This window comes from Olea europaea, chromosome 13 (genome assembly GCF_002742605.1).
Source record: "Olea europaea var. sylvestris chromosome 13, O_europaea_v1, whole genome shotgun sequence".
Taxonomy (NCBI): domain Eukaryota; kingdom Viridiplantae; phylum Streptophyta; class Magnoliopsida; order Lamiales; family Oleaceae; genus Olea; species Olea europaea.
In genome coordinates this window covers 12,593,289-12,614,676 of record NC_036249.1, presented here as the reverse complement: position 1 = coordinate 12,614,676, position 21,388 = coordinate 12,593,289, and the positions used below count along the sequence as shown (strand labels likewise).

At 33.4% G+C, this 21,388-nt stretch overlaps 1 protein-coding gene and 1 long non-coding RNA gene across 3 annotated transcripts in view; both read left to right on the top strand.

Annotated features, from left to right (window-relative positions):
• The first annotated feature begins 10,424 nt into the window (after nucleotides 1-10,424).
• Nucleotides 10,425-12,104, top strand: LOC111408221. Of its 2 annotated transcripts, none has more exons than XR_002705303.1 (3): nucleotides 10,425-11,112; nucleotides 11,230-11,369; nucleotides 11,451-12,104. It is a non-coding gene; the product is annotated as an uncharacterized LOC111408221 (long non-coding RNA). The 2 variants fall into 2 exon arrangements; XR_002705302.1 differs by having other exon boundaries at nucleotides 10,425-11,137.
• A 3,518-nt stretch (nucleotides 12,105-15,622) lies between these two features.
• The window catches only part of LOC111408458 (tryptophan aminotransferase-related protein 2-like), a 7,740-nt gene continuing 1,974 nt past the window's right edge, over nucleotides 15,623-21,388 (top strand). Inside the window, exons 1-6 of the mRNA XM_023038213.1 lie at nucleotides 15,623-15,813; nucleotides 16,108-16,354; nucleotides 19,056-19,359; nucleotides 20,330-20,610; nucleotides 20,955-21,259; nucleotides 21,346-21,384. Of these exons, the coding sequence (XP_022893981.1) occupies nucleotides 16,125-16,354; nucleotides 19,056-19,359; nucleotides 20,330-20,610; nucleotides 20,955-21,259; nucleotides 21,346-21,384 (1,159 nt within the window). The 5' untranslated portion in view covers nucleotides 15,623-15,813; nucleotides 16,108-16,124. The remainder of the gene's footprint in view (nucleotides 15,814-16,107; nucleotides 16,355-19,055; nucleotides 19,360-20,329; nucleotides 20,611-20,954; nucleotides 21,260-21,345; nucleotides 21,385-21,388) is intronic.

Sequence of the window (21,388 nt, the reverse complement as noted above, 5' to 3'; positions counted from 1 at the left end):
TACAAATAGGTTCTCACTTTCCTTGCCATGTCTCTCACATCTAACTTCCAAATCCTTGCTTCTTAAAGCATCAATTACTATCTTAGGTGTTAAAGACTCTCTACGATACTTAATAGCTGTCTTGACATCTTTATGCGCATCAGGTATGGAATTTAACAAAATTACAGTCTTATATTCTTCAGATACTTTATCCCCAGCATTAGTTATATCTTGTACAAGTCTATTAAAAGTGTCAAGATTATTATCTAAGTCTCGGGACATATCAATTTTGAAGCTAAAAAAATTTTCCAACAGAAAAAGTTAATTTGGTAATGATTTTATCAAATAAAGTTCCTCAAGTTTATCCCATAAAGCTTTTGTATTATCCAATTTTCCAACCTTTCTTAACACTGGATCAGACAAGTGAAGAATAATGGAAGTATAGGCAAGTTCATTAGATTCAGTCTTTTGATCATCAGTCATAGTAGCAGGATATTCACCAGTTATAGCTTTAGATACTTTCTGTTGAACAAGAATCCCTCTCATCTTTTGTTGCCAAATGGGGAAATCCCTTTTTCCATTAAAAACTCCAAGTTCAAAAGTTCCCGTTGTCATTTGAAGTTTTTAATCAATATTAAAAAAAAAAACTTTTAGGGCTATCTACAGAATGTATGACAATCACAAAGTATCACACAAAATATGGAAAGAATATCAGGGGATATAACATAGTGAATACTTAACAGTAACCAATCAGAGGAATAAGGACCACTTCAGTATGCAGTGGTGTGTCTTGGATTCACCAGGATTCCTTGAGGCTCAAAGACCTCAGGTCAAGGCTCAACCCGAAGTACACAGTAGTGCAGTGCAAAATGTACAGGGTTTAAGACAAAAAATTGTCAATTAATAATCACAAAGATTAACTTGCAGTATATAGGGATCAAGAATTAATCACACAGATTAACCAACAGACTATATATTGAAATCAATATTTAATCACAAAGATTAAACACTTGTAGAACACTTTAACTCAAAATATATATGCAATATTCAAGAAATTTCAGAATGCCAACATCTTAAGAAATACATAAATTCTTGACATTAAGCAATAAATCATGTATTTCAGTTAAGAAAAATTTAAATGAGTTAAGAGAAATCGACCGGCAGATGAAGTTCACGCTGGAAGCTTAATATCTTTCAAAACCAGTTCACACCGGTGAATTCGAAATCAATATTTTCTGCAGGAACCAACCAAACAATGTTAGTTCACAACGAAAAATGCAAGAAACCTCAAACAGAATCAAGATCCGTAGCTGAACAGATCTAGGGTTTTAGCTAACTGTTCGTCTTCAAAAAAAAAATCCGGCCGTGAAAATTAATTTTCCACGACCGGTAGTCGGAGACAGGGACTCGAAACGGCCTAAACGGCTCTGATACCACTGTTACAAGAAAATACCCAAATCGACTCTAATGAAGATAGAAAACTCTCAGATACAAAGGCATCAAGATTTCATCGATTAGGGCTCAGATCTTAGCATTGTACCCGTCTGTACAATAAAAAACTCATAAACCACAGTCCCAAACCACAAAACACAGAGACAGTCACTTCAATGAACCAAGAACACTCAAGACCTAACTGAGAACTCCCAACAAAGCTCAACCGAACAGTCACACAGACTGTAGGAACACACAGAGGCCACAAAACTAGTAGTTTAATGGCATAATATCAAGATTTACAGAGAAGAAGAAGAAGCAGAAGACACATTCACGAAGAGAGAGACCCAGAAGGTTTGAGAGAAAATCACGAAGAGGTAGAGAGAATATGACTCGAATTAGGGCCAAACAAGTCTCAACCCTCATTTATATATTATTGGTAGCCACTGAAGATTTTAGGTTAAGTTGATCAAACAGTCCAGAGCGACTTCATAGTTTAATTGGTTTGGGCCGGGTTTCAGCTAGTTAAACATTGATTTATTGGACAATGGGCTGGGTGGTATCTGTTGGACCTTATATCATCATTGCCCCAAATGGGCTGGACACACAAAAGGTAATTTTTGGTATCACAACCCAATATTGATAACTGCTTGTATACCATATTTATGTAGAAATAGCAAAATCCGGTAAATAAATCATAAAAATGGGCCTCTTTGCCACTTGACAAAAGAAAGGACCGCTCTTCAATGGTTACTAGTCAACAGCTACTGCCTCGTTATTCAAAAAGGACCACTTTTTATTTGGACTTAGTCACAGATTGCGACCATATTAAATGCAAAAATCTTAGCAAGTCCTTCATAATATGTGATTTTAATATTGGGAAGAGTATCGTATATCACCTGCCGTCCAATGTGCCGCGATGTCTTTAATCCAGAGGATTAAGTATCGTGTGCACCGGTCAGTGTTCATTGTGAGGGAGAGAGGAACAGAGTGGATGTGCCAACCCTCTCGAATGCAAAGTACCAAGATTTGAGTGGTTTAAGAATTGAGGTGTCTTAATTCGAATTGACAATTCTACGACATACGAATCTAGGATTGTCAATTGCAGCTTTTTCTAATACTGGGGCTAAATTGTACAGAAAAGATTGGTATGACTGAGTTTTCAAATTTTTGGAACGTGGTCCATAAAATTCCTAATTCAAACATTTTCCTGTAGACACCTCATTTTTGTAGACCTTATTTCAGCTTTGGAGTGCCAGACAAAATGGATGGTTAGAGGTTTATGTATCGTCCCTTTCATCTTTATTTGGATTCTTTACTTGGTCACCTAAATTTTGTAGAATTCTTAAGAGAAGTTGTGAAATTCAGTTAAGAAGTTAGATCAAAAGAATAGATAATTACTAGACCAATTTAGAGGTGTCAATTGGACCATGTGATTCAGAGCGACTCAGCTAGCTTACTTACGGAGTTGCTCGTGTCTCTTTATTAGGATGTCGAGAAGACACTTGGCAATGAAGTGAAACTAGTATTAAATAGACCACGATTTGATCTACTATGAGGTCTGCGTCTTCAGACAAATTTCGATAGAACGGGCATATATGTACCCGTTGTGGAGTCATCTATTTAAATTACAATACTTGAGAACTAGAGTTAATTATCTCAAAATCATATACCCACTTTATTACTTCCTCATACCACGCCGAATACTAATGTGTGGCATTTTGAATGATGCAAAGTCAAGCAAGTGATTTAAATGGATGGTTCTACCACATGTATATATAGGACCACCCCATTAGAGTTTTTCTTCCTTAGTGGATAGATATAAAGTCTGCTTGAAAGGAGTAAACCAATAAATATGGTTGTTTTTCAAGCACGAATATAACAATCTAAAGGTTATTGAAGTTAGAAAGATGATCATAGAATCACGTCTTCAATGGATGCGATATTGACGTTTTGTTTATATACTTGAAAAAGAGACTAGTCCTAGGGGAATTTCGGTAGTACTTCGCTTCAATCTTTTTCAACTAATCATAAAAGAGACTCAAACCAATCACAATTCAACCCATCTAAAAATTTAGATGGCCAAGGACCCTATGGGCGGCTTCAACCTTATGATTAGTTAAAAGTTACTTTTTACACATTAAGTTGTTTAGATATGGACGGTTTGAAGTATTTTTTTAACTATCTTATCTCAACATGTACTTAAAAGGTTGAACCGTTGAAACTTACTCTATATATCTTAATCAATTCGAACACTGGACCAACATTTACTGGACTCTTGGCACGGCAAAAGCAAAAATTTCAAAGTTAATTGACAGAAAATGGTAAGGGCACCCAGGTGAATGGACCACGAATCTTGGGGTTTTTTCACAATTTACATTTTAATAATTTTTATGTCTAAAATAAAATCTATTAGCACTAATTGGTTGTAAGAATCACAACATCAATTTGAAATGAAGATGAAGAAGATAAGATAGCATCTTTAAAAAAAAAAAAAAATAAATAAATAAATATATATATATATATGTATATTAAATTCTCTTCTTCTTTTTTCTAAATCTTAATCAACTTTATTTGATTCAACGTACTAAATTATTCCTAACATGTTACTTTCAAAGAAACAATAAAATTACTATATGCCTCCAAGCAACAAAGTAGTTGCCAATATATTCAAGAATATTATATTCTTCTATTTTCTTTTGAATTTATCAAAATAAAGCTCTTCAACAAGGATATATAGAAATGGTGGATTTTACGAAAAATATTAACCTTAAAATATGTTGTATTTAAATAGTCCTCAATCCATATGTAAATGAGTAGTTGAGTTCCATTCAATTTTTCTTAGAAGACGCAAGTCGTAAATATTTTGAACAACAAGTGATGGTGCAAATTAATATTCATGTTTCTAAAATTTGAGGGACAAAAAACACGAAAGTGAATGAAATATTCAAATTATGGTCTCCACTATATTTTCACACTTTCCTTCTCACTTGTCTATTTCTTCGCGTTAACTTAATCTTCTTTTTTATGCATACATGTCTAGTTAACAATGTGATCATTGAAATTTGTAGATAGTGAGTATGCCAACCGTTTGATCTTCTTTCCTCATCCTTCATGCTCATTGTTTGTTGATTGAATGGGATGTCGATATCGTTCTCCTGAGGTAGATTTGTATGGAATTGACTCCTCTTGTCTATTTTATCATTAGTGGTGTTCAATATTAATTTAGGTGGCATTAGAGTTCACAATCCACAATTGGTGATCAACTGTATTATTGTTGAGTAATGTTATTCACCATTAAGTGATTATCATCAATTTAGGTAATAATGGACTCCTACATCATTGCTTCAAAGAATCAATCAAGGTACATTGTCTCATGGACTGATGATGTCACTATTAACGACGATTAATATTATCTATTTGTAGAGTAATGCTATTCACCACTATTGTAGGTGGTAGTAAGAGCGTCTCGATTGCTTACAAATTCCACATAATCAAAACAATGTCTAAAACAAATTCTTTCCAACACAAACTAAGTGGAACTTAGTCTAGCTGACATCTTAAGAAAAAGTAGATATTGTGAAGCTGCGTATTAGATGAAGTGACTTTGTTATGGAAAAAGTCATCAAATTTTAATTTTCTCTATCTTTCTCCCTTTCTCCCTCTAATACTTTTTTTCTCTCCAATCAAAAATGTATTGGTGATAAAATTCGAGTTATAGACGAAAATTATTTAAGATAAAATTTAAACTTAATAATCTATTCATTAGATATTATTGTTATGTAGATCAAAATCCTTTCTATTTTTATCTTATCAATATGGCAATGCACATACTTCATTTTTAAGACAATAATTGTGGAGTCCAAGACAACCAATGTTGGTGATAATTAGCCCTTGTTTAGACACAATTTATTAATTAAGTTAAATTCAAGCATTCAATCACGCATTTATAACAACTTATTTATAATCCGCACATTTTGTTGGATCTACTACTATTCTTATTTATAAATTTATCGAATAGAAGCTTACACTTTTTTAATTATTATAAATTGCCGGCGTGTGAGCACCACGGTGTTAGATATCATACTCAATGAGTATGAAAAATAAATTAATTAATTAAACTGTGTATAAACAATGAAAGTCACTTATTTGGAGACATTTACAAATAATACATGATTACTATATAATCATAATTTAAAGGGCAATTATAGAGCACTCCCCTGAGGTATCTGAAAGTTTTAAAGACACCCCCACACTTTTCAAAAGTTATACAAATTTCCCTTATTCCAAATTTTGAATAACTCAAACATTCTTTGAAATTTATGACAATTTCAGAGACACGTCCCTTTATAAAATTACACAACTCTCATTTATTTCAGATTTTGAATAGCGTATATCTCTACTGAAGTTTATGATAATTGCAGAGTCACACCTTCTATTTTTGAAAATTGCATAAATCTCTCTTATTTCGAATTAACTCATTGCTTCATAGGCCACTTTTCTTTTTTCAAATGGTAACATGAATCGTAGTGGTAATGTTCAATATTCTCTTAGAGCATCTCCAATTCGACTGTAGATTGCAGTAAAAAGTGTTCCTCATTATCCTAAATGTTTACATGATAAGGAAAAAAGTGATAAATGTTTAGCACACCATCTACCTATGGAAGGTAAACTAGACATCCTAAAATTTATTTTTTTATAATTTATACTCATTGAAAAATGTCTTCATTTAATTTTTTTAAATTTATCTTCGCACTTTTTCTACGTCATGTCTCTTATGTATGTAACACACAATTAATGCAATTTACATTCCATTGGAGATACTCTTCTCATCATTCCCATTTTGCTTGTCAATGTACAATAAATTTACGTTGTTACATTGAAGATGTACTTATGAACTTTCTCCCATCCTGTGGCTCCTTTAAAATTAATATAACCTTTCAACACTTTTAACTAAAAATCAACATCAAACTTTTATTTGGATCATAAATTCTTATAAAATCCTTCAACGTTTTTGGTACGTTTGGGAAGAATTTTTAGATTATATAATTTATAAATAGATAGAAATGAATGATGTATAAATTTATAGTACTTGTGAATTTATTGAAATGTGTTGTCGAAAGTAAAGTTTAATCAATTTATTAATATTTATAAATTATCAAACATAGTGATTTTAATAATTATTTTGAGTATCTATTCATGTATTTTAAAAGTCAATAAACAAAATAATACTTTGTTGTTGGTTTACATATAAGTGTTAAAAAATTATTTTAAGTATTACATTAATTTTATATGAGCCACTAGATAGAAGAAAACTCAAAATGATATTTTTACATTTGTACTATTATTAAAGCTAACATGTGACAGGAAATTAATCAATGAAGACATGCGTTATTCAAAATATAAAATGGGGGGGAGGGGGGGGTTGGATAATTTTTTGATAAGGAATATTTTATTTAAAATTGTCATAAATTTCAAGGGAGGTATGATTTATTTAAAATTTGAAATGAAAAAATTGCATAATTTTTAAAAAGTAAAGAAGTATTTCTGAAATTATATGAAATTTCAAGAAAACTTCCGTTTTTCCTTTATTTAAAATATTTATAAACACCATTTGGTTTTAGTTTTAAGAGAATCGAATTGAACCATGAACCAATGATTTTTTTTTTTTTAATAATGGAATCAATAGTATTTTTAGGATATGGAACCAAATCGAAACCAAACCATTCAATTTTCATTTGATCATTTCGAACACACATAAAAAACACTTCCAAACATATTGCAAGAAGCGTGAGAATATTCCCTCACAAAAGCTCCCAAACTTATTTAGCGAAAAAAAAGGGCAAGATGCGACAAAAAGATTCAATCGCTGTTTAGTAGTGATTAAAATTTAGATTTTAATCTAAATTAGGCTTAATAATTAATTTTAATAATATATTTAATGAGATCTACAATTTTTCAATTATAAATTTTAACAACTTTTATCAAAATTCACCATTTTATTTTTTAATTATACTAGCTCGAAGAAGAGATCTCAAGAAAAAGAAGAGCCAATAGAATATACAGCACACAACTCTATACAGAATAGTTCTTAAAAATGAGAGAAGTGAATGAACATACAACATCGCACGAAGATAGCCAAAACAGCAGCTTTTCACTGTGTGTGTGACATAGAGATCGAGAGATATAGACAGAGACTGAAATCTATCTTTTATATATATTTGTAGATATTACAACAAATGTCTACTTTCACATAGTCATTTGCAAAAAGGTCCAAAATTTCTTCAATGTTCATTTTGTAATAATTTAGAGCAAAATACCCTTGTTAGCATTTATAATTCCACAATGACGACAAAAATAAATAAATAAATAAAAATCATAGTGTTGGCCACATAACCTACACTGTTTATTTCAAGAAGTACACATATCAAACCACATTAAGTGCTACTTTTCTCTATAACCATCAGTTTTTGTATTATTTTTCATGTGAACTCGCGTAGCAACGACGACCACGAAACCCGCACTAGATTGAAATCAACCTCCCAAGAACGCCAAAGATGCAAGGTTTTGGATTTAACCCAAAAACTATGAACCAAGAAACCAACAAACGAGAGTTTATCGACCTCTTGATCACACAATTGATGAATCTCACCCGGATTTGTGAACACCACAAGAAAATTGATTTCTTAATAAGTTCGAATTGTTGAATAAAGAACAAATGATTTGGAAGCAAACTAGCCTCTCGAATTAATTCAATACTCAAAGTCTTGTTTACAATCAAAGGGAATAATTCTATTCATATTAAACCCCAAAACTAATTAAAAATGGAAATAACGTGCTAAAGATTACAAAATATCAATGGAAATAGAATTCTAGCGTAATTAGGTAACTCGCAAATAAGAAAAAATTTGGTCTCGGACTTGTATTGTGCGACTGCATGGTGTTATTCCATGCGATCACATGGAACATTTCTCTTCTACCGCTTTGCTCTCGGCCTGCCAGCATGCGGCAGCATGGTATTTTAAGCCATGTGATCGCATGGCTTTACTTCCAGCCTCCCTCGCCCTTTGTTCAAACCAAGCTCTTCCAATTGATTTTAGTTCCCAAGCCCCTCATGCAATTTGACTCTGGGCTTGATATCTTCAACATTGCGTACTCCAAAGCTCGAACAAACAATTGCATGATCTCATTGGCTTGAGTTAAGTTCAAATCTTGGTCCCAACCCCTCGTTGACAATCAACAATTCGGTGGCAGTTTGTGGCCTATCTCGGTTCATATCAATTTTTAGTTGGGTTCTTATTGGGTAAGTTAGGTTTGGGTTAACCCGACCCAACCCGTGTCATTACCCAAACCCACTCACACACTTCCTCCATTTTCACTCTCTTCAATCGAAAATCCTATATTATCTTTCTTACAATTCATCGGCCGCTACAATTCCAACCATCGGAATCATCTTATGGATCATCATCTCTACTTTGTTGCATGTTTTGCCTATTACTCCCTATCAATTTCTGTCTCAATTGCCTCTTCTTCTCACTCGATCAAATTCTCACACATTTGTCCTTAAATTTATTTTTTCCTGTGCAACTATTTATTACTTCTTCCATGTGCGTATTTATATGTGGTGTTGTGAGGTTTGAAGTTTTGTATAAATGGAGGATTTTATTGGGGGAAGTGTTTTGGCCTTCTAATTTTACTTCCCACAAAAGTAGTAGAAACAAACTCCCAATCTGTGTTTTGTGTTCCATCTTCCATTGTTGAATACACATATGAAAGCTGCAAAGATTTTTATTTATATTGGTTTTTCGACAGTCCCAAAATCAAGAACGTTCTTAAATTTGTTAATTTCTTTCTAACCTTAAATATTCTTCTCTTCCAAAAAAAAATCCATGATTTTCCAGTGTGTCTTTCTTACTTTTAGTTTTGACTTGTATCTTACTTCCTTTACTTATTCCAACCATATGCCTCTAGATAGTAGAGAAAATATGGTAAAAATGAGTTGATATCGTTGTTGTTCTTGTCAATTCATTATATTTTATTTGAAACTTAGTGGTGCCTTGATTTTTTTTTATTTTTTTTTTTCATTTACTATCTTAGGCTAGAGGAATCATGAGGCCGTCTAGTTGACATTCATCCCCGTGAACTCAATTTCATATGTAAGTGAAATTGTGGAGTCATGCTGCTTGGATTGATTTGGATACGTGTATCACTTTATGGTTTTTGGCCTTCGGTTGTGTTAATGCATGCATCATGTTGCATCCGAATCAAGCTATATGCCATACATTTAATGATATCACTATAGTATCATTGATTAGTATTCTTAAAAGAATTCTATTTGGAAACAAGAAGCCCCTTTTAAGTTATCTTAGTAGTATAGCTGCATTGTCTTGAATAGATTTAAACAATGTTAGGTGGCACAGGTTGAATTTTCTAACTGGAAATTAGAGCATTTGCATTCGGATTCAAATAGATTTTTTTTTAACTTCAATTATAATGCTCCAATTCCATGCAGTGAGCTTGGCATCCTGGAATTCAAAGGCACTATGATTCGAGTAAATTTTTTGTATGAATAAGCTTTCTCTTTTTGGTATACTTAAATTATTTATAGTCCTTTCCCTTTATGGTATTTGATGTGTAGAAATAAAATGTTGCATTCATTATATAATTAGGATATTTCATTTGCCGAAGTACCATACATCATGGAAACATGGTGTATCTAAAGAAGATGTCATTACATTTGTTTCCTTCACGATAGATGTTTTCATCATTTTGTTTCATAGTGTGACTTTGCAAGATGTTTATGGTTTAAGCTTGTATTGTCCTCTTGATGGAATGTAATTATGTACTTGAATAATAAACAAATAATTTTTTCTTGTAAAAAAATGATGGTTCTTATTCCTGAAATGTTCCATTAAATGAGAGGATACAATAAAATTTAAGTTGAGAAATAGTTCATTGCTCACGTTCATCATTTGTATATTGCTTATCAAATTTTCTTTGTGTTTGTTTTGTTTTACGAAACTTTCAAATTTCTTGTTTGTGAAATATTTGAGTTTGTTGTTCACATAAGGAGCCCATCTCTTGTTGCAAGTGACTCAAGTTTTTCATATTCAATATATATACGTTCATGTGTATCTGTACATATATACATGTAATCTCCGTATTTAAATACATTATACTGATTTCTTTGGATGTTCTTACGTGATTTGGCGAAAACGTTTCGAGGCTTGGTTCAGGATAAATTAACAGTTTGCAAGATTTGAAATGCCCAAGTTCGCATTAATAATCGACTTGGAGTGTGGTGAAATGCCCAAGTTCGCATTAATCATTGGCTTGGAGTTCGCATTAATCATCGACTTTTGACAATATCTTAGAGAAAATTCGATTACGCAACAAAATGCTTACCAATTGAGACCGGATAAATTGTAGCGACCTGGAAAAGGTATTCTTGAAATGTGTCAACCGCAACGATCATTACAAGCTTAGTTTGACACTAATTATTAATGGGGTATTCAATTTCAGATATCGAAATGTGGGGATACATCCTGAAACTCTTTTCATTGTGAACGACTTGGATTTCTTCAATGTCTACCTATAGGGAATAGTATGTTTTAAACTTCTTATCAAATCACTATTCCGTGGATGAGAGAGACAGGCAAAGTTGGCAAAGGTCAACGATTGTGATGGAATGTCCTATACGTTGTACGAATTTCCTCTTGATATTCAAGTATAGATGAGTTCGTATTTATTTCATTTCTATCTATTTTACATTTTTATGTATCTCCATATATGATAACCACTGTTATAAATGTTTTGTAGTTGTGGGTGTATGAGGCAATCCCAGAGTTGGGGCTTGATTCTCGAGTAAGATTAGTGACAACCTTTCGAGAATATTGCGGTAGTCTGGCACTAGAAAACCTCAATCGAGAATATATTCAGATATCTTTAACAGGACACATGTAAGCATTTACATATATGATTGCACTTACACTTTCGGCATACATAATAATTGATTTCGATGACTTTTCCTCCCTTTCCAGTTGTACTTGTGGGCGATGCTACCACTACTGCTGAAAGAAGAATTGCAGCCGTAATTTGCTGATTTGGTTTCATTGGAAGATGCTGCAGATCAGGTTCTAACCAGTCTCAATGTTCAATTAACTGAAATACAAGATTGTCCACAGAAGGCGAAGTGATACAAAATGATGAGAACAACAACCGACATAAGAAATCTAGGAGAGGCAATATAAGTGGACTTCGTCTGAGGGATTTCAGAGACGATGAAGGTGGAGACAAAGGGCTTTGCGATCCAGTCCAAGACTTGCAATCAACTTCTAGCTTACTAAATCATCTACCGGTGAGCATGTGACTTTAGATAAGATAAGAGCTATGTTGACTAAACAGAGGAAGGCGATTGGGATCAGGCTGGGTGAACTTTACTGGTATTGAACAGAAGATGGGGGATTATGTGTACTGCATAAAGGATCATGTGATCGATCATATAAGTATGATCAAATGTAGGTTCGAGAAAGTGGTTACATAAATTGGGAGACATAATGTGCGTGATGAGTACTTTGGATTTGGTTGTGTTGATGGTGATAGAGATATGCATGTACGTGATGATTATGATGATTTGTCCTTGCCCAACACTACAATATGATTAGACTAGAAGTTTCGCAATATAATTTTAATGAAAAGTGTGTTATAAATCCACGTTGGCAAGCAACTGTAATTACATAGAGTAGGAGTTGGTGTGTAGTCTTATAAAGTAATTACATCTCATTAACCATGTTTCATACCTCTATATAAGCATGCATATGACTTCAAAAACAATGTTCAAACACAATTCCTCACAAGAATTCCTAATAGTAAGAACTTCTTTCAACTATGTTTTCTTCAATTGAAGAAACTCCTCATATTGATATTGCTATGAACATCTCCCTGTCCGAGTCTACAATAAACAATCCAATCATCATCGACTCAAACGATGATGAACAAATGCCTAACTTTGTTCTCTATATTTTTAGTTTGGGAACCGTCACTGTCAGATGGGTTTTCATCCAATTTCATTTCCTGATTTAAGAAACGAATGAAAGCTAAGTAAACCTAGAGTTGGTGATCATAATGCCGACCATGAGATCATCCTGGTCGAAATCTCACCAGATGAACGCCATATTTTGTTTGGTATTCAATACATTGACGAGTTGGTCAACTATGTTAGACCGGGTATGGATGTCATGGGAGATGTCATCATGAGCTCAGATATCTTCTCTATTCATTGTTGAAGACATGTAGATGTCATTGTACATTGTAGTTTTGTGATCACTTCAAATAAGAAACTTATTGTCATTGTCATGATTTAGTCAATGGTCTTGGGTTCCTACACGTTTGCGTATTGTGTCCATAACTACCGCATTGTCCACATTTTTTGTGCTCATTGACCTTTCATGTCTTGATCATTTCCATTGGGTAGAAGGTCGTTTGGGGTGAAACATGAATGGAACGAATAAAGTGATTTCTCCTTTGCACATGCTACTCGAGATGCATATGTGCGCGAGATCTGTCGCATCTGTAACTCTCGACATAAGCATGTGTTACCTATAAGGTTGACAGTACACATGTTCGTGCCTATGCCAATCTCCAACACAAGTTCATCCAAGTGACATACTTACAATGTTGCATCGACGTCAAACAATTTTCTCAATTCCTCATCCTTCTTTGGTGTTAAGGCACTCTAACATTTGATGGATGTGGCTCTCCTCTCAAAAAATCACTGTTGCACCAAAGACCTAATGTTGTCGACCAATGAGGTTATAGAAAAATTTTGTTGTCGCCTGAGGACTGAATTAAGGGACTCTTCACTGCTGTTCGCCATAATGTTGTACCGATTACCATCAAAATTTGCACATGACCATGATGATGTTCCAAATAAGAAGCAACTACTGGTTAGATGGTTTTAATCCATCCTATTATCTATTCGAATTTTGATATGCAGTATGCTAGTACTGTAAGCTTGAACAAGAACATGACATTGCTATACCTAGAGATAAGATTTTTTTCAATATGCCAGATGTAGGTACCATGATGTGAAAGCAGGTACAACCTGGAGATTACCCGCTTAATGCTATTCTTCTTGTCTAATACAAACACTAATCATTTTGAGTCGCAACTACATCTTTCAACTTCGCGAAGAACCAATTCCACAATGCATTTGTTTTCTCATTGACAATCCTTCAAACAATAGAACATGTTGGAAGTTCGTATCGTGGGCTGTGGCAACTAATAGTGTTCCATTGTACTCACCCTTCAAATGACTTCTGTCAACATAAATGACCGATCTCATGTAATCACGAAAGCCACGTAGACTCGTCCTGAATGCTAAAAAGAAGTACAAGAACTTGTGCGACGATTCCGAAGTTTTTCTCAGTTAACAATGGCAATACAAAGGTAATTTTTGAAAACTCTATAAAACACAGTACCATTCAAGACCCTTCTCTTTACCCTCCAAGCTTTATTATAGCTAATTCATACACCGAACTCACGTTCAATATCCCTGAGAGTACACGTGGGACTGTACAGTTAGTTTGCATCATCCAATCGTCGCATTATGTGTTGTCCAATAAGGGAACTGGTTACATGCATGTGTGCATAATGACGAACATCTAAAGAACAAATGTGCTAAGGTACATGTACCTCAGAACCTTAAATATATCTGAATTTTTTATCTTGAAAGCTCGTAATAACGAATGGCAGTTGTTATCCACGCAACATGCAATGAGAGATCTAGTATTCGACTTTTTAACTTTGAAATAAAACTTCTCAATCAAAGTCTGTAGTGGAAGTCTTATATGTAGTTGTTTCTTGCTAAAAAAGATTTGGTTCTCCACAATTTCCCGTTGATCTTTCGATTCATTTGCATTTTCAATATACAGATTTCTTTCAACTAAGCTAACATCCGTATCTGAAATCATTTGTGATTCTTCCACTTCGAACACACCAACTTCTTCATGCCTTTTATTGATGATAAAGGGATCAACTCCGACATTTTTCTCTTGCTCTCCGACATTATATTGACCTACAATTACACACAAAGCTGCTTGTGCGTGAATAGAAATATACCAATGCAAATCCTCATCATTGGCTATATCAGCGGTGGTACATTCATATTCGAAACTTTAAATTTAAGGTGGATTCGAAATTTCATTCTATCAAGATAAAGCTTTTCGAATAATTTATTGAGAAGCTCTTTATATCTAATGTGACTTCAAATAACAATTAATGTTGTATGGTTCCCAAACCACTTCCACTCATCCTCCATGTTGACGAATGTACCGCCATGCGAAATAACGAACCTCATCGCATATCCCATATTTGTATGTCATCAACGTAAATAAAATTAGCTAACACAAATATCCAAAACAAACATGTTACCCATAAGCTATATGATCAATGGCAAACACAAAATGTTCCGTAACTTCGCTAAGTTTGCAACATTATTCTCGACAGTTATAAAACATCGAAAATGAAATATCGATCAAACACTTTACCATAGGCATTTCTCATCTTCTTCAACTTCAACAATCATTTTTGCGAGGAATTTCTTCCACCATTAATGGTATTGTTAATACATGCGAACCATTGTAAATACATATATCAATGTTATTTAAGTAGATTGTGACACCATGTTTGAGAAACACAAAACAATAAACATGAATTTTATTTTAAAATGCTCCAATAATCTTATAATAAATATCTACTAATTGTCTGAAAAATATAATCATCCATTTAGATAATATATCACAACAACTATTAAATACAATTTATCAACAAAAATAAGATTTCGAAAAAAAATTTTAACTTTTATGGAGAATTGTTGATGAGATTAAATTTCTCGAAACAATTTTATAAATTAGAAGTATGAATTTTTTATTTATTATTATTATTATTATTATTATTGAGTTAATGATTTTTCCTATTTCATTATCTTCATTTATATCCAAAATTATTGGTCATTATCTAATACATAATGAAATGACATTTCCCATTAGGTATTACCTTATATTAATGTAGCTTCTCATTCTTTTTCTTAAAAATTGCGACAAATTAAAAAGAAAAAAAATTGCTTCATTAAGAATATGAAAGACAATTTGATACCAAAGTTGGCTATTTTTGCAAAGGTTATCAAAATTGGACACTTTTCAATTGACAAACATGTACTTGGCCATTTTTTAAAATTCCCCATATTTGAATTGAAAAACTGGGTTTTCTTGGGTTATTGGAAGCTGCTTATTTTGCTTATATATGAGCAAAATCTTGATTCTTTTTATGGTTTTCTCTTCACCACAATACTCATTTTCAAGTTCTTGAAAATTGTTTTCCCGCAATAGCCAATGTGATCAAAAGGTTCATTATATTCTCTACCCTATTTTCTGCATTTATTAAAGGTAAGACAATCACACTAGTGTACTCTGATCAAGGAATCCATGTGTAGCTGTAAATCAAGGAATCCATGTGTAGTTACAGCTACACATGGATTCCTTGATCAGAGTATAGGGTAATTTTGTCTTTCCTTTAATAGCATTCAAGATTCTACTGGCATGTCTTTCTTTCTGTTCATCTATATAATAGATATACTTGCAGTCTTGCATATATATAATTTGAAATTTGAATAGGATTCTTGTTTCTTGACAATTTCAGCAGGTTCGTGAGTTAAAATGGACTTGAGAAGAATGATTTTGGGGCATTTTTTGGTGATTTCTTTGGCCTTGAATGTGGGATTCTTGTACAGAGATTACTGCAAGGGAAATCGCCATTATCAAGAATTTTTCAGCTCCAAAAATGAGTGCAAAAATGCTTCCGTGACTCTTCTTGAAGCATCACCGCAGCCATTTTCATCTTCTTCTTCTTCTTCAAAAGCTTTTGATGGGATTATCGATCTTGATCAGTAAGTCTATTATTTTATTTATTTCCCACTTAATCTCTTCATCTAGCCTTTTTCTTTCTTAACGTGGGGTTGTCATTCAGATCTTCATCCTATTTTTCTTTATATTGAATCATCTCGTCTAAATGCTTAAATTTTCAAGTTTTTAAGGACTTATACCAACAAAGTGACATGGAACGGTTTTTATAGTCTCTCCAACTTGTTCATAGTTTCCGAGCTATGGTCTTTGAAACTTATAGATGGCACGGTTTTCAGGGATGGACTTCGAACCTAAGATATTTGTCCGTTCGACACAGATTCTCAATACCAAAAGTTTACTTTTTTTTATCGACAAAGCTGCAAAAGTAAAACGGACACGTTTTCTTGTAGACAGACTGCAGGATATTTGTGTGATCAACATGTTCTCGAAGTTCGAAATCATATTGTGCAAAGCTATCAGCTTTACCCACAAATTGCAACTTTCTGAATGGGGTATTGGTACTTGCTAGTGAGCTTTTTAGTATTTTAATAGCAAAAAGAATTAAGTACTTCAATGGGTAAAATATTATTATCTTGGTTGCTTTGCCACCACTGCTAAGATTCCCTAACGTGCTCATAGGGGTTTACGATTTGTCAGTTGAGGGACAGGAACATATTCTGACGGCTTGTGAATTCTCACGGCATATGATAGAGTATAAAGTAAAGAGTTTTTCCATATATACAGAATTTATTTAACAGAAAGGATATAAAAATCTCACACGAATGTGGGTTTCATATGAATAAAAAAGTGTCAAAAAAATCCACCCCACCTCCTCTGCTGTGAGTGGTCTGTATGGATTTTGTGCGCCCAACATCTCTCTAAAGTTAAAGGCAAAAAAAAGTGTAGTTTTGTACTGCTAGCATGCATGATAGCACCATGGATGGTCTTCCTTGATTCTCCCATTGACTAGCATGATCATTCTTATGTTATGCACTTGCTTGGGTTTTGAGAAAGTTACTTATATTAAATTAATTAAGGAAATTGTTCTTCCATGTCTAGGTTAATTAAGTGCTCCATTACATTAGGAATTGTGTTTAAGAAGCTTATTTTCCAGCTAATTACTATAAGTCAATATGGAATCTAATTCCACCGCATTAACCTAAAGTCACCTTTGGTATTAACGGAAAGTTTTATTTAAAAATTAGCTCACCGTCCTCTATAATTGGGTTGGATTAGTGGACCACGAGAAGTTAAAGTAAAAATGTGCAAGCCAACATATTGTGAACTTGAAGTTACTTTTGGTCTACTTATATGAGATGTATCTTTGTGGGTCATTTTTACTTTGTGCATTTGCTACATTTGGACCCCCTTTGTCCTTTGAGATCCTTTAAAGATTGCAAACTGTACACTTTAATAATTAGGACCTTTTTTTATATGCAGTATGTGGAGCCGAAGCACAACAAATTCTTGGTTGCATTTTTACGGTCAAGTTAAATGATTTACTTGGCCGGATGTTAATGAAAATTACATCCTAGATTTTGCTACATTTGGACCCCCTTTGTCCTTTAAGATCCCTTAAAGATTGCAAACTATACACTTAGGGTCTGTTTAATTGCAAAGATAGAATTTGGGTGGAAAGAAAATGAATTTCAGAGAATTGAATTGTATAAAAATTGTTTTACTGGGAATTGTCAATTGATAGTGTTTGATTGGTATAATTTTCTAAGTGGAAAATGTTGAAATAAAAGTGTCTTTTGGTATTCATTTGGCTTTATTTTTCATGAAAATTGTCAATTTAAGGAATATCTACTTCTACCATTGTTCCTAGAATTTGTTTCTATTGCCAACCAAAAAAAAAATCTAAAAATCATCTATATTTTGGTGTTCGTTTGGTTTTGTTTTACATAAAAATTGTCAATTTAAGGGCTATCCTTTTTTACAATTGTTCCTAGAATTTGTTCACATTGCCAACAATAAAAAAATAAAAAAATAAAAAATAATAAAAATAATAAAAAAGGTGGAATTCCAAAAACCACCTACCCCATGGGAAAATAAAAGGTGGAATTTCATGCTTTACCGGCTTGTACCTAGAAAATCAATTCCTTGAAAAATTTTGTTAATTAAACCGACCAAAAGTAGAAGTTGGAATTTGAATTCCAAGTTCCATGGAAAATATAGTGTAATCAAACCATTAGGACCTTATTCTTTACTTGTCATTTGTCTAATCATTTGATCATCTGATGGAGAATGACCCACATATGTGGGCTACCTTCCATCCCATATTGAATCATAATGCAATGTTCCTCGATTATGGACCATCCCTTAATTAGGTGATGTTATATCATGCACTTTATCATATTACAGCCCATGCCTTTATTAATTTTTTGCTGCATATATCTTAATTTAATAGACAAGAATCAGCGTTATCGTTATTGTGGACATGGGAATTTAATAGACCATCTGATTGGTATAAAATATTATCGGCGTTTAGTTTATGAACAATGCTTGATGTACAAAAAAAGTTTTCACAGAATGCTACCAGAATACACACATAGAGAGGTGGGTAGGGTATTTTTTGGCAATTTTTTTTCATGGTAGGTCCCACATCATGAGACTATTCTGGCAACATTCTGTAAGAAGTTATTCTATACGTATGGATTTATCCTTAGTTTATTCATTTTTTCGCAGAACATAGGATCATGTGCCATTACGTAATGAAATTAATATGTGCATAACTCTATGCAGTGGAGATCCAACAATGTATGAGAAATATTGGCAGCAGATGGGAGACAAAACTAAAGTTGTGATTAATGGCTGGCAATTCATTAGTTATTTTTCTGATGTCAGTAGAGTTTGCTGGTTTTTAGAGCCTGAATTTGCAAACTCGATTATTAGGTTGCACAAATTAGTCGGAAATGCTATTACTGAGGACCGATACATTGTTGTTGGGACAGGTTCTACACAACTCTTCCAGGCCTTGCTGTACGCTGTCTCTCCACCGAATTCTTCCGAGCCAATCAGTGTGGTATCTGCTGCACCATTTTACTCGGTAAGACGGTTTATGAAATTATCCATAACAACGCTTACTTATTTAATGGAACTTTTTTTAACTGAATAATTGTTCCTTAAATATTATAATGGTACAGAACAATCAATGCTTGTGATTATAGGATATTTCACAATGTATTGTGTATCACTCCATTCAATGCACAAAGGATTTTGCTTCATTGCATTAGTGAAATTCAATACTTTCATGATCTTCTTCGGAACAGAATATTTTGAAACTCACGAACTTGCTTGTTATCGAATCCAAACCAAGTCAAACACCATTGTAGATAACTTCAACATTATTTTATTTCTATATTGGGTTCATCTACTATCCCTTTAGAGGACTGTAGTGTAATTTCAATAATTTGCTGTAAGGTTAATTCTTGTAGATGTTGCACATTTCACAAATTGTAGCTCGCCTAATGATCACAAGACAAAATTTTTATTGAATATTTGTAGATCGCCTAATATTTCATTTTGCTTCTATCCATTCTTCTGCCTTTTGTTAATACATGCTTAGATTTATTGAAGTAAATATAAGAAAATCTACCAAATTAGTTCTTGTAACTTTGAAGTCTCCCATTCTTATTGATTCAGTCTTTTTGAAAATGAATGTCACTCATATTTCTTCGTTAGTTATCTAAGTTTAAGGAAGTAGCATGATCATTAATGACCGGGATTTGACCAATATTCTCGATCGCTATTGTAATATTTTTAATCAGATTTTTGCAAATTTGCTGCTTTGAGATATATCATATTCCTTAGCTTAACTTAAATATTCTGCTGCTAACATTGAATTTGCTTCGACGAGAGGATTATCATTGGAGCCAAATTCTCGCCCCAGTGATGTGGGAGCACACGATTTTAAGATAAATGCTTATATAAATTAAGCAATTATTTTGACTGAAAATAAGTTTTGAAACATTTTTTTTCTGTTGAAAGTTTAACACTGTATCTGTAATTTCTTGCAGTCATACCCCTTGATTACCGACTTTCTGAAGTCTGGACTACACAAATGGGCAGGCGATGCCTACACATTTGACATAGACAAGCCTTATATTGAACTAGTAACGTCTCCAAATAATCCCGATGGCTTTCCAAGAGAAGCTGTAGTCAATAAAAAGCAAGGAATACTGATTCATGATTTTGCTTACTACTGGCCACAGTACATTCCAATCTCTTCTCCTGCAGATCATGATATCATGTTATTTACCGTCTCTAAGAGCACTGGCCATGCTGGATCACGCGTCGGGTAAGCTATGCAATTTGATAGTACGTCGGAATTTTTTTTATTTTTCTTGTCGGGTGTCAAAATGCTCTTTAGATCCGTGTGGACTTACATATTTCTTTATTCTAGCATCTTTGGCTGAGCTTGAAAGTTACTTTTATTTAACTATCTGTGCCGAACAAGTTTGAGCTTTTCTTGAAGTTGACTTTTTCGGAGGATTTCCAAAAAAATAAACAAATAAAAAATACTATTACTTATTTACTTTTTTTATGCTAGAAGACATTGCTTATACTTACTCCTAACCAATCAACTCGAATAAAATGCTGGAAATGGTTGGATCATTTACGAGTATCATATACATCTTGCAGTTGGGCTCTTGTCAAAGATATTGAGATTGCAAAGAAAATGACTGAATTTATCGTGCTTAGCACCATAGGCGTGTCCAAAGACTCTCAAATTCGTGCTGCAAAAATCTTGCAAGTTGTATCCGATAGCCACCAATATAAAGTCGACTTCAAGGAAGGACAAGCCTTCTTTGAACATAACTATAACCACATGGCAAGGAGGTGGAAACAACTTAGAGACGCCGTGAATATGAGCAAGCTCTTCAGTTTGCCGGACTTCCCCTCTGGCTCGTGCACCTTTAGTGGCCGCACTTTCGAATCACAACCCGGTAATTATTTTTGGTTTTCGGATTAAACTTTTGTCTACAAATTTGCTTTATGCAATTCCATTTACTTTTACTTTTCCTTGCTTTAGCTTTTGCTTGGCTCAAATGCAAAGGAGAGATCGATGATTGTGA